The sequence below is a fragment of the Corvus kubaryi genome, unplaced genomic scaffold, assembly GCF_017639235.1.
Source record: "Corvus kubaryi isolate FWS band 111438036 unplaced genomic scaffold, C.kubaryi_AGA036_p1.0 37302, whole genome shotgun sequence".
In the NCBI taxonomy this organism is placed as follows: domain Eukaryota; kingdom Metazoa; phylum Chordata; class Aves; order Passeriformes; family Corvidae; genus Corvus; species Corvus kubaryi.
Genome location: NW_024581095.1, coordinates 1,306,936 through 1,321,100, shown reverse-complemented (window position 1 = coordinate 1,321,100; position 14,165 = coordinate 1,306,936). Strand labels below are relative to the sequence as shown.

Below are 14,165 nucleotides of genomic sequence, written 5' to 3'. Positions count from 1 at the left end.
AGACCCAGCTAATTTACTGTTTATTTAGATGCAATTTGCATTCTGGGCTAAACTTGTTCTAGTTTAAAATCAACTCTAGGTACCTTTGTACTCTGCAGTTATTGCAGGTTGAGACTTCAGAGCATGCAGATAATGCAAGAAAGTTTTTACTTAAAAAGTAGAGTGTCTTTCCCATTTATTGAGCTATTACTCTGTATCAGTATATGAAGAAATATTCCTAAGATTTCTTGCATTATCTTTTTGTTGTTGTTACGTGTGAATTGATGGTCGTCTCGTGCAGGTTTATGAGTGGAAGCAGGTAAGAGTCACCCATTCACATTGGTAGTTTTTGAGAGCCTTTATTGTGCTTTGAACTTGATTCAAAGAATTGTAGTGCGTTTTACTATCTCATGAGATTTTAGAATTATGTTCTTTGTTCAAAGGAAAAAGAATATATATCCAATTGCTATCTATCCTTTTATTTCATACGTAATTTTAACTACACTTAATAAAATATTTCAAAACCTAATGATTTGCTCTATTATCTACTCAAAGATACATGTTGATTTGGAAATGATAACAATTATTTACTAAATTAGGTCATCAGAAGTCATTGAACAAGAAATAGAGTTTGATACATCTTTACTAGAAGAAAATGAAAACCTTCAAGCTAATGAGATCATGTGGAATAATTTAACAGCAGAAAGTTTGCAAGTCATGTAAGTCTCTTTGAAAATCTTTCATCCTTCGGAAATGCTGTTTTATGTTATATCTACGCTCACTCAGATCCTTGCATGGCTGTGTCCCCTTTTTAAGATCCAGTTTCTAAATGTAGTATTTTCAGGCAACAGACTCTTACCCATGCTGGTTCTATCGTTCTTTGCACAAAAACCTTCTCCTTAGTCTCCCCAAAAACTTGCCATCATTTTTGATGTGTGTTCCTCTCTGTGCCATTTAATAAAACGCCCCAAATCTACCATGGGTCCTCCTTGGGACCATGCTGGTTCATTTTCCCAAAAGTGTTTCTACATTCACTGCTCTAGGAAAAATAGCAAAATATTTTGATGAAACCACTGAGTAGAATTTTGTGGTCAGTGATTTAAATCACCATGTAGAAAATTTTCATGAATTTATTTTTCTCTTGTTTTTTAAGTGTTTCCTTTTGTTTTGCAAAGGAGATTCTTATTCATTATTGTAACCTTTAGAATATATTAACTTAGTAACACAGATGTAGTTGTTGTATAGCATTTCACAGAGCTTTTAGCTATTCAGGGTGATGAACTGCCTCTCTGTGTTTTGTTAATATATTGGCTAGTTAAATATTTTCATTACTTTTGCCAAGTTCACCTTTAATCATTTGTTATGGGGAATGAATCGACTGCAGAGATTATTATGTGTGTATATTATCAGCCTCAACTTTTGACATAAAATGGTCCTGCGTGGTCACTTGTGAGATTGCAACTATTAATCATGCCTTAAAAATGGGAAATTCAGAATTTCATTGGTTGATGGTGTTTTTGCTGTGTCTGTTGTATTTCAGTTCGTGTTTGATTTATTTGAAGTATTTTCCCCTTAGAAAGTATAACTGATGCAAATAAGATATCAGTGATATATGTGGTGAATTGTTTACCCACTGCTTTTCCAATCCCATATTGTTCCCCGCCACCCGCTTTCCACTGCCCCTAGCCTTGGCCAGTCCCTCGGGTTCTCCCTATCGGTTCCTGTACCCCAACTCTGCCCATGTACCGCCCATGAGCCCCTGAAATCCCCCCTGCACCCAGATCACGAGGTCTCTGTGCCTCTGGGGATCGCTGGGACAAGATGTAACCATTAAAGGTCCTCTTAAACCCTCATGGAGAGACCCTTCTCGCCTCCTTCGCCGTCACTGTGTTGTAGAGCTGATAGGTAGCCAGAGCAAAACTGCGGAGCCGTCCGAAATGGGCTACGGGAGGGTGACAATGGTCACACTGCCCTAAGCAGCCCCCCTGAGCTCTCAGGAAAGCTGTAGCTTGCTAAACTAAACCTAGCACTACAACAGGTATATTGTGGTAATGTGGGAGGTTTTACATTTGGTTTTGTGTTTTTTTTAGTTTCATTTGTTTAGTCAAACTATGATCCTTATTTCTTGTAAGTTTTTCTGAAAATCAAAATCAAACTGAGGTATTTCAAATGTAAATGTATTGCAGTGTCTTTTGCAGGTTACTCTAATCCCTGTGTTTTCTCAACATGACAGAAACTCTGGATTTTATTAATTCCTTTTTAAGGTTGTTAATCATCCTCTCTTTCCTGTATAATTTGATTACTTTTTGTAAATCTATTCCTTTGATAAGTATTGAAATAATTTTTTTAATATGAAGGATTTGCCTCCTTAGTCATAAAGCAGCTTTATCTTACGAAAGGATCCCATGATGGTTAAGCCCACCCTGTTCCTTTAAACGTTTCTCTTTTTAATATGTTCTGCATCATTACTGTATTGAGATTATTCCTGCCTACAACTCTGTAGATGTTGTACATCTTGATGTGCTTCAGCACAGTAACAAGAAATATATTAATATTGAACCTCCCTTTTCAATAGAATATTACAATTTTTCTAAGATTCTGCCTTCCATAGCTCAAAAAGGTAAGTTCTTGTTTGCCTTGCCTTTTGTATCCCACTGTTTAGAAATGAGACAGCAACATATCCAGGTAAAAGAGATGAAATGTTGCTTTTCTGATAAACATTTCTGATGAAATGTATAATTGTGTTATAAATGCTATGTCTGTATATTTGCCTACATATATACATTTGCAGTACAATTTTCATTGTGTTCTCTTGCAAATCTTACATTCATCCACTTGAAATTGTTTCGTGAAATTGGGTGAGAAATTTTATGGTGTGGCATTATTTCTGGAACAGGAATCAGGTATCTCTATTAAGTTGCTGTCTTTAAGGTGTTCACTTTCTGGTATAGATTTAGGACTCTGAGAAAAACAGTTAAACTGTATTAGGTCAGACCTTCTTCAGTCATGTTCAGTGTGTAAAAGTATCTGTTGTCCATAGAATTTTTGGTCAAGGAATTCCAGAAATTAGCTTCCTATTTTGTGAACCTGCTGATACCTTTTTTCATTTTATGTCTCTTAAGCTTTTGTTTTGGATGAGAATAGGAACAATCTATTCCTTTCTGCCTATGATAATGTAAATTTCTGTTCACCTTCTGTTCTGTGATCTCTATTTCAGAGTGTTCTTTTAGCTTTAGTCTGTCCTTTCGCAAAGCTTGCTCATCCTTTATTTATCTTGTAGTCTTTATTTAAATGTTTTCAAGGTTACTATATTGGTTTTGAGATTAATGACTAGACTTTTACAGGTAATCCAGATACATAATTTAGAGAGAGGCCTTCCAAAGTTTCCTGTGTTCTTACTTTGCTTTGGTTTTAACAAATCCTAGAGAATCATTCAATTTGACTTTCTGACCCCAGCAGCTCATCAAGCCAGGGTTTTCAGGGAATCATCTACTGTATCTCCCAAGATTTCATTTTTGAGTGGTAATGGTCATTTTAGAACCATGCTCCATTCTCCACATAAAGCTTTGTATTATTTTCTCCTTACTGTATATTTGCCTATTTCCATATTTGTTGAAATGACAGCCCAGGTATAGTGTGTCATAGAGTCCATAATAATCCTTTTGCATGCCTTACATTCAGAGCCTTCCTCCTACCTCAAATAACATTGTATGATCAGCATTCTTTGTCACTTTTCAAACTCTTATTTGGATTATTAAAATCATATTAGGCAGTGCAGATTATTTATGAAGGTTCACTGTCCCGTGGGACTATAAAAAGTGTTTAGTCTTATCCTGTTTATCCTTCTGCTTTTTAATGCAGGTGAGAACCCTTTATTTTTTGTTGCAGTTCTCTGTATCTGTTGTTACTCATAGACCTTGTAAACTGTGTTTTAGGTATGTTATTACAGTCTTGCCTTAAAGCCAGTGCAGCCAAAAAGCCTCCACTGCATTAACTCTGTATGACTAGAAATTTGCAAGTAAGAGAAGTGTACTACATATTTATCCATAGTTGATGACTTTTTAAAAAATCAATTCTGTACATGATGAAACAATAGAAATTTGACTTTTGATCTTTAGTATTGAAAGTGTGACCTTAGAGCTTTAAAATGCTATGTCATTATGTTTCTGCGGAGGAGAACTACCTTCAGTATCTACCAAATAAAATAAGTGCACATGGTGGATTTATTTCACAAACATTTGAAACATTCAGAGACATATATTGATTTGTAATCAATAATATTTGGTTGAATCAGCTGTTTTATTGAGTATGCAATGGAAGAATGACAGTTTTGCATCATAACTGTTTAATGGTTTTAATAAAGTATTTTTTAAGGGAGTGTGATGAGAAAACCGGCTTTTACATTTTAAGGTAAACTTATATTTATGAATAAAGTTTTGACAATAGGAGTTAGTTAAAAGTCAGTGTTGACCAGCTAACCTTTCTAAGGAATGAGTTAAGGTGTCTTCCGATAAATATTAATAAATGTCACTGAATACTACTGAGAAATTCTGAAAAGTATAGCAGAATAAAAGTTTACGCTTTGAAGAGATACGCATTAAAAGCTGAGAGCATATTCATATCCAATTATTCTGAAATACAAGTTCTGTAAGATCAAGGATTTATTTTAACTGATAGATGCAGCAGAATGGAGCTTATAACTAAAGAAATACAAAAGGAAGCTTTCCAGGTAGGGGTATTGTGTGGTTTTTAAGGCTGATAAGTGTTACAGTGATCAACTGGTTAGTAATAGAAACCCTTTTGTAAACTGACTGTATCCAGAAGGCAAATACGACACCCCAAGAAAATTCCTTTGGCAGACCTCAGCCAAGATGATACAAGACAGATGCAGCTAGTCAGCTGTAGCCAGTTTGAGTAAAAGTTATTGTTTAAACAAAAAATAGATTTTGAGTAGAAGGAGGCAAGTGAGTTTGGTGTATATGATAGCTTTTTTTTCTTTTCTCTAAGATAAATAAAAATGTCCTGAAGTATCTCAGAAGTTTCAGGAAGAACTACATCAACTTAATATTTTGATCTGATGCTGCAATATAAAATATAAAATCTAATATTTTTAAAGTGGTGAAATAAGGAAGATATTGGATCTGCATGTATATACTCTTCCCTTCCAGTGATGAACAGTCTTATTAATTAGGTTTTAATTTCATGACTATTGATGTAAGATCATTAGATAAAACATCTGCTTCTTGTAAATCAGTTGTTAAGCAAAAACAATGTAGATTAAAATTTTATTTAGAAAGCTGATCAAAAAGCAGTTAAAAATTGTTAATTACTTTCTTTAGCAAGGTATTGAAATAAAAAACATTAGTTGGCAATAAGTTGGAGACCCAGTGTAAGAAAACACAGAGAAGTTCAGCAATACAGATTTCGATAGCCTAAAACTAATAAAAATATCTATGAAAAGCGGAGCTGTGAGGATGTTACTTTGAGGGAAATGTTTGAAGTATTTATCTTATCTCAAAATAAACACATGTGGAAGGTTTGTCTTTTGGGAAATAAATTTTGGTCATTCACTCTCTGGCTTTTTAAAGTAATTTAAGTCTCCTAGAATAAAACGTATGACTGAGTACAGATCATATATAATCAACATTGTATAAAATGCATTGGAAGGAGAGGACTGATTCAGTGTTTAGAATCAAGTAATTCAATTTGGTATGTATGGCCATGTGGAATGTGCCTCCTAGATATTTAGAGAGTTGGGTGTGCCACTCCCTGGTCTGGAATGGTTTTGGTCCATAGATCTGTGCAGTGGTAATTACTACATGTATTTTGCTTGTGTTCCACTCTTTACTTCAGTAATTTTATTGAAATTGGGCTTGAAAGTACAGGGGAAATAAAGTAAGATAATCAAAGATGCATAGATAAATACCAAGAAGGAAACAAAATGTACATGCTTATTTATTTTTAAGAGATTGTTCTGACTTAATTTATTGAAGTCAACATTGATATGCCTTTTAGAAGTCATCATTATGTAAGATATTTACATGCATTGTTCAGAATGTAAATGTTGTTGTATATTCACTGATTTTTTTTTTTGTTACTGGAATATTTACCAGGATAATTACAAAGTGTCAATAATGGTTTTAAAGTGTAATAACCGCTTCTCTGTTAGTATTGAGTGTTTTTGTACAGTTTTATCTTTACTTTGAATTAACCATTGCCAGAGATTGTAACCTAAAAAGGATAATTGTGAATCAAGATGTAATCACTATTACAACAGAAAGTGATCATTTGTATTTTTGCTATTTCTAGAAGTAAATACAACCCAGCTACTGATTCTGGGTATTTATTTAACGCATGCTTTAGGAGTTGGAAGGCTTTTGTCTTTCTTAAAGCATCTCATAATTTAGCAATATATTAGGGAGGCATTAATTCACAGAACTCATCATGTATTTTTGGAAAAAATACTTCTTGATAGGAGAACCTGCAGGCAGCACATCATTCTGTAACCTTGTTTGTATACAGAGGCTAGTATGGAATCTGTAATACGCAGATTCCCAATGTAAAGGTATATCCACACAAAAAAAGAAAAAAATTATCACCAAGCGCTGAGTGAGATTAAAAAAAAAAAAAAAAAAAGCTCTTTTACATCTTCAGGAAAAAGATTACAATGTTCCCAAATCTATACAATTTATGCGTTCACAACCTGGGTTTCTGAAATCTATTTTACAGGTTAAAAACAGTAATAGAAGAACTGATGCAGACACAGCAAACCCTTTTGAGCAAAGAGGAACTGGTGTTGGAACTAGAGAAAAAAATAGAAGAGTCCTCTAAGACATGTGAAAAGAAATCTGAGTAAGTTGAAATTAAATTTCTAAATACAATCATTTGAGGGGGGGAAATGTCTATAATGCAATTCTTAAAACTTAAATAAGAAATAACTTTCACTAATCTTGTTCTGCTTTTGTGTGTAGCAATTACTGTGAAAAACAACAGTAAATTAGTTTCTCATCTCTAAAATAACCCTTGCCCACTGCAGACCAAAACCCATTGAAGAATTGAACAGCTCCATGAGTTTAATATAATTGTCATCGTTTCAGCATGGCTCAAGAGCTGGACCTTTCATTAGTTCAGTTCAGCTTGATCTGAGAAGATGAGTGAATTCAGTTGCCTTTCTGTTTGACAGAATTCCTTGTATAGGTGTAATTCTGTGAAAGGCTTTCAGAGTCGTGCATGACTTGTTCTTATGCAGTAACATGTTTGGAACTTGTGAGGTTAAGTTCATTCTTCTTTGCATTTCCTTTACAAAAGTGTAGATGTAAAGAATGTAAATCTCATATCCTGTACTACTGCATAGTAAATACCAAAGGTGAGGGCTTAATGAGTGTTGTAGTGCACCATAAATAAAACATTATTATAAAGAATCATTTTTGGGCAATGTCTTCAGGTTTTTCTTCTACCTTTGGTTAGAAAAAATATTCACATACTCTTCTAAACTGAAGTCAGTACAGCAGATAAAGAAACCTTTTGTCTGTAGAGGTATTTTCTGATTCTTGTTGCAGTCAGTCTTAATCTTACTAATTTGGTAATAAATATTACAGTATTTATTTACAGTAGCAGTAGTGAATTGGAATGCAAGTCCTTCAGGTAATCCTTCATTGACTGAAGAAGTCTTGAAGCTCTTTGTTGAAGTAACCTTCTCACATGAAACATTGTATCGTATTTAATTCGCATCCAGAATGTTATTTATGTGTATGATATCTCTGTTTTGATTAGCTATTTCGTGTCCTTTCTTTGGTTAAGTCCACGTGCACTCACAGTGTGTTTTCTAATTTTTTGTTCTTGAGCTGTCTTCCTTACTGTATGCTACTTAAAGGATAAACTGGATTTGAACTAGTTGAGTTTGATGGGGTGTTATTTGATTTTTTTCCCCCTCAGCATTGTTTTGTCACCAGTTACACCTCTCTCAAAATAGTTCAGACCATCCTTGTATTTCTAACTGTGTGGAGGCTTATCTGACTGATCCTTTAGCAGATGTTTGTGGTGTTGAGGAGATTATTTCATTTCAAATTGCACCGGTACCTGTTTGTCTTACTAAAAGGCAGGGAATCTGGCTTACATATCTAGTTGTAAGATGAAGGCTTCCCTGAAATCATCCTTGTTCATTTGTCATTGCTCATGCCTACCTCCAACAAATCCCGTTTTCACCTTTTAGCTGCAGTGCAGAGTGATATGGATGTTTCAACTTGTACTTACTGTCCCCAGAAGGTCTTGTCCAGCGTTGCACTGGGTTTAATTGTGACTGCATAAGGTCATGCCTTCTGGCAGTGTCTTGGTGCTATTATCCTGGCACTAATATCCTTTTCCATCTTCAAATGATGATATTACCTTCAACACAGAAAATGTTTTAATTGTATGTTATTTATATGTGTGTATGTCAAACATACCATCTGCCCTCTCAACATGATAGCATATTGAATATTTGGGTTTTGATTTAGTTCAACTTTTTACCACTTGCTTATATGTTGCCCTGATCTCCAGGGATCCTTCACACAAGATGTCACTCTGTGAGGTTGCTAGTAGCTATTGCTAGCAGCTATTGCTAGCAACAAGGACTTTAAAGTTTGTACTCATGCAAGCCACAGGCAAGTAATTTTATAGATTCTATTTCCTCATGCATGACTGGAGTGGCAAGCATTAAAAGTTGGATTTGGGAAGCCAAATTAGATTGTAATCCATCTTGCCGCATTTCAGGAAAGACACTAGCTTTTCACTAGCAGAATGTGTCTTGTTATCACTGTGTCCTAATAGGTTGAAATCATTCCGTGTTTGGGGATATCACTCTAGCCAGCATTCACCAAAGCCTAGCTGATGGTTAAAGCCTATTATTTTCACAGGGTGATGTCCTTTTTCTCTCATAAAGGAGACTAGATGAAAATACATTATCTTTAGCATAACATCAGGATAATTGTTCATTTGCTTCTCTGATGCTTTTAAATATGTGCAGGCTTGTGCCAAATCTCAGTTTCAGATTTGGGAATCATGTCTGCATACCTCACACTTACGCCTTTTGAATGAATGATCGTTTGGCTGATGGTGCAGAGTTTTGTCCATTAGTGACTTGGTGTAATGCTCACCTACATGGATATGATTTGCATGTTTTCCTGCCAATGAGGATTTTATGACAGGTGGTTCTCCTGTTACTTTGAAACCCATTTAAATACTTATTTGGCTGAGCATCAGTTTCTGAAGGATCAATCCCTGTATGAACAACATTTGCCTTTCTTTTTTCCTGCAAGAGTAGGGCTTGCAGGAGGGCTTGTCTTCCAGGGATTGTCCTGAAGATACAGAGCAACACAATACTGTGATTTTCCTTCATATTATCCTCTTCTTCTTCATAGTTCTGGTCCATTTACCTCCTTCGTCTGTTTTTGTAGGCTGTGAGAACTCTGCATCTCCTATAGACCACATTGTCACTGGGCTCTGGTCGACTGGTTTTACGGGTGTCTGTATTATACTGTGGGTGATTCTGTCTTTCAGGCAGCTTCTGTCACTCTTTGGTTTTGGCAGTTATTTGGGATAATAGAGTCATCTGGGTATCTGCAGATACTCTAAGTGCTTGTCCTTCAGTATGATTTAATCATGACTGTCTTGAGTATTCATGGGTATGAGTGGTATTCATAGAAGAACCATAAAAATAAGCAGAAGACAAAAAGTTGCTTTTAGCGCCTCATAAAGATGAATTTATTTAGCTTCATAAGAAGACAGTTATAGCACAGTCCAGAAATACTTATGGAGCAGAGGGAAAAAACAGGTATCTCTGATGTGATGCCATATGAATTTATACTGGATGTGAGGTGAGTTTAATATTGCAAATTATTACTGTAACAACTACACTGATTGGAGTGAATTTCTCATCACTGGAAATCACTATGTAAAATTTATTTATTCTCTAAAGGAGGAGGAAGTCCAGTGTTTGTAAATTCAGTCAAAAGTGGATAAAAGCAGGAGTTTCACCTATATTTATTACAACAGGATTTTTGTGATAGAGAGAAGAGAATGGGTGTTTTCCTGATAGAGAGAAGAGAATGTGTTTGCTTGCACTGTCTTGTTGCTTTGAAAATGTTCTAGAATTGCCTTACCTTTGAATAAATGATGATGTTGAGGAATTGTCATGCTTTTTTCCCCTAGCTTTTATGAAGCAAAGAAACTATTTTGAATCTTGTTTATTTGTAAATTGTTATTTTTCTTTGCAGTATTGTGCTCTTGCTGAGCCAAAAGCAAGCTCTTGAAGAACTTAAGCAAACAGTCCAACAATTAAGATGCTCTGAGGCAAAATTTGCAGCCCAGAAAGAACTACTGGAACAAAAGGTTCAAGAGAATGATGGGAAAGAACCACCACCTGTAGTAAATTATGAAGAAGATGCCAGATCAGTGACCTCTATGGTAAGTTTTACATCTGTTTTACTGAATTGTGTAGCCCTGCCATTGTCCTTCAGACCCAGGATCAGAGTATCAAGATACTCACTGGAGTGATTAAAGTGAATGGACTTCACTTTGCATTTTTGGAGAGCTGTTTGGACGAGCAGTTCAGTTGCGTGATTTCTTTTTATTTCTAAGTGGCCATAACTCCTAACAATCTGTGTCTGGGGACTTGGATTGTTCTTCTCTACACTTGATGCTTAGATTTTCATTACACTCTTTTATAATGAAAAGACTTAACCCTTACATAGATTTAGTAAATTTGACTGAGTAGCTGTTGGTAATTTCCTTGGCTGTGTTGAAGAAACACATCTACAGTTGTAGATAGAAAGTTAACAGCAAAAGCTCTTGGATTTGCTGTATATGTAGTTGAGAAATGAATTTTATGTACTGTAATTACTCTTTTCTTAAACAGAAATGAACATTGGTTTCTTTGCAGTTTATTTTTAAATGTTTACATGCTCTTAATAATTAAAAAGAAATTTTTTTGGTCTAATGAGATCTCATGTAATTTAAATAAGTACCTTATGTGGCTAATATTTTGTGTGACTTCCTTTTCTCAGTTGTATGCAGCTATGTGCAGAGTTTGTAGGCCACTTAAAAAAGCAAACAAACAGTACCTGTTTACTAAAGGGACAAACAGTAGTGTTTGCCTTTGTGGATTGGTTTTGACATGGAGATATTTGTGATTTTTTTTCTTTGAGGTTTAGCCTGGCATTCTTTTTGGCCCATGGGGCAATAGCTCTGTGAAATGTAATTAAATGGCTGTTTGTGAGAGGAAAGCTTTTTTCTTCCTCTGTCTATTTGTGGAACCGTTTGATTCCCATTCTACAATTACACTTGATTGTCAGCATTCTCTTGCTTCCACTGCTGTTTAATATTTACAAGGCACTATGAGGTGGTTGTCATTTACCCTGGTACAAAACGTTATTTTACAAAGCTTGTATGCTTGTCGTGACCTGGAAGTTTAAAAAGTACAAAAAGTTGAAAAAAGAGAAAATAAGAAGCAGGATAATGATTGCAGAAGATTAGGAGGCTTGGAATGCTTTTGGGGTGGGCTATCTTGTTAGTTATTTAATGTTATGCCCTGTAACAGTGCTAGTGATTAGTTTCTGCTAGGTTTAGTTGAGATGATGAGTCTAGTCATAAGAATGGTACTCTTCCCCTTCAGTTCAAGATTACTGAAGTCTGCTTTCTGGTGTCCAAACCTCTGTTTCAGTGAGCAGGAGAAAATAATCCTGTGTGCTGAGTGCAGGCCTACACAGGGCCAAGAGGACAGAGACAAACAATTCCATCACTGCCAGCACCGTGTCACCTCCAGTGTCACCTGCAAGGAGTGAGGTCTCATCACGTCCAGTGCAGCCATCGATGTGCCCACAAGTGCCCCAGGGCAGATGGCACAGGGTGGCTGGTTCTGTGTTCAGGGCATGGTGGCCTCTGCAGGAGGGCAGGGGAAGGGGCAGCACAGAGCCATAGGATGGTTGTGGGTTGGAAGGGACCTTCAAGATTGCCTAGTTCCAACCCCTTTCAACACCTTCCACTAGAGCAGGATGCACCCCTTTACAAAACCTTGCCACTTCAACCCAATGTGAGGTTGCAGAGAAAAGCCATGAGAGCACTTCAAAAGGGGCCTAATTATGAGAGGCTTAGTCTGGTCAGCTTCTCAGGGAAAAGGTAAAATGGGAACAGGAAGTTGGTACAAAAGGAGGCAGAAATACATAAAGCACTAAGTGATGTTAGGTAAGCTGAAAGAGAGGATAATGTGGGTTTTTGTTGTTTTATTTTTTAAACCAGTAAGTGAAATTTACTGTTAAGGCAGCTTGTGAAAGTAAATCAGGGATATATTTGTATGTCAGTGATAATGTTAGCATTATTTTTTTACGTGGATTTTGTACTTTAAGTAACTTACTCTAGTTTATGTAGTTCTATCTGGCCTCTGTTATCTGAGAGTTCAGAGTGTCTGCACCTTTAATGAAAATAATGCTGATCATTCAAGCTACCTTGCAGAGAAGATCTGTCATGAAGTGTGATGTGTTAACTTTCATCTGAAGAATTTAAATTGAGCAGAATTACCACTTCCCTTGCTTCTTCAAGGCAAAGCTTGCCAGAAGGGCTAAGCCACTCTTGGACATGCAGACTTATTTTGCAGGTGCTAGATGTGGAAGTCCTTGCCTTGCACAGGAGACTGGATGGGACTGAAAACAGGGTTAACTGTGAAAGCAGGCAACTTTATTTCCACAGCTAAGTCAAGTTCATGTACGTGTACAGGATACAGCATTTACATGCAGCCTTTGGTACTGAGGCTGCCTTGGGATCAGCAGACATTGCCCCAGAAGGAAATGGTTGTGATCCACTGCAGCCTGCACTGGATCTGGTTAACCCTGCTGCTCATGCTGGTTTTTCCCTTAGGACCCGCAGGGGCTCCTGCACCTCAGTAAAGAATTCTACCAGCTTTTGGGCTTGGAAAAAAGACAGGAGCTAAACATGCCTGATGGTGTCAGTATTGGCCTTGCCTTCTGAGAAGGGGTGATCATAAAATGATCCTATGCCTGTGATGATGGATAAGGCCTTACACCTGGGCTATCTGCTCAGCACTTCTACAGCGCACAGTAGAAGTGCTGAGAGGTGTTGTAGACTCTGGGGCATTTTGCTCTTAAACAGCCTCTTCCCAGCTGGTCACTCCAGTGAGCTGGAAGTAGTCAGGCCTGTTGTCTCTGTGCACGAAAGGACCACTGCTGTAACCCTGCAGTGGAGCAGAGAGGATCAAGGTGGTATAGAGTGGTCACTGTCAGTACTGGAGCGGTCTCCTCTCTCACAGCTTGTGCCAGAGCTTTGTTCCCCACAGAGCAAGACTCAGCTCAGGGGCTGGAACCTCTCCTCTTTAGACTAAGACTGTTTCCCCTTATCATATCACTATCTGGCAGTGTAAAGAGTCACCCTCCATCTTTCTTATGAGCTTCCTTTAAGTGCTTAAGGGATTCAGTGGGATCTTCCTGGAGAAGATCTTCCTTTCTCCAGGGTGAACAGCTCCTCCCTCAGCCTGTTGTCAAAGGAGAGGTGCTCCAGCCCTGTGATAAACTTAGTGGCTTTCCTCTGGACGTGTTCCAACAGCTCCTTCTCTTTTTGGTGTTAAGGACCCCAGACCTGGGTGTAGTTCTCAAGGCGGAATCTCACGGGGCAGAGTAGAGGGAGCAAGTCACCTCCATCGTCCTGCTGCTCATGGTGCTTTGGGTGTCGTTGACCCTTTGGGCTGCAAGTGCACAGTGTTGGCTCACGTGCAGCTTTTTGTCTGCCAGCATCCCCAAGTCCTTCTCTGCAGGGCTGCTCTTGATGTGTTCTTCTTTCTCCCAGTCTGTGCTCATGTCTGGCATTGCCCTGACTTGGCAGTCTTGACTGTATCTCAAGATGAAAAAATAATACTCTGATGGGTTGTTGCTGTAAATAAACATCCTGGTGATTTTTAAAATGGGATTTTTTTTTTTTTTTTAGTGAAATTCCTTAAAAGTATAGGCCTGTAAAAGATCAGAAACTACATGTTCTTGCTGCTGATGGCTCTCATACCTGTATTGTTCAAGAGGATCACTGTTTCATCAGCTATAAATTCATTTAGGTTTCTCCGCTTTATTTGGGAGCAGTTCATCTAAATATTGCTCTGATACACCTGAATGTGATTATTTATTCCTTTTCAGAAATTAATTGTAAATGCT

At 37.1% G+C, this 14,165-nt stretch overlaps 1 protein-coding gene across 4 annotated transcripts in view; it reads left to right on the top strand.

The window, feature by feature from the left end:
• Window positions 1–14,165, top strand: part of FER (FER tyrosine kinase) — a 161,458-nt gene that overhangs the window by 45,487 nt on the left and 101,806 nt on the right. For all 4 annotated transcript variants that reach the window (XM_042028047.1, XM_042028046.1, XM_042028048.1 and 1 more), the window contains 3 exons: window positions 579–698; window positions 6,709–6,831; window positions 10,233–10,422. In XM_042028047.1, coding sequence (XP_041883981.1) covers window positions 579–698; window positions 6,709–6,831; window positions 10,233–10,422 — 433 coding nt within the window. The remainder of the gene's footprint in view (window positions 1–578; window positions 699–6,708; window positions 6,832–10,232; window positions 10,423–14,165) is intronic.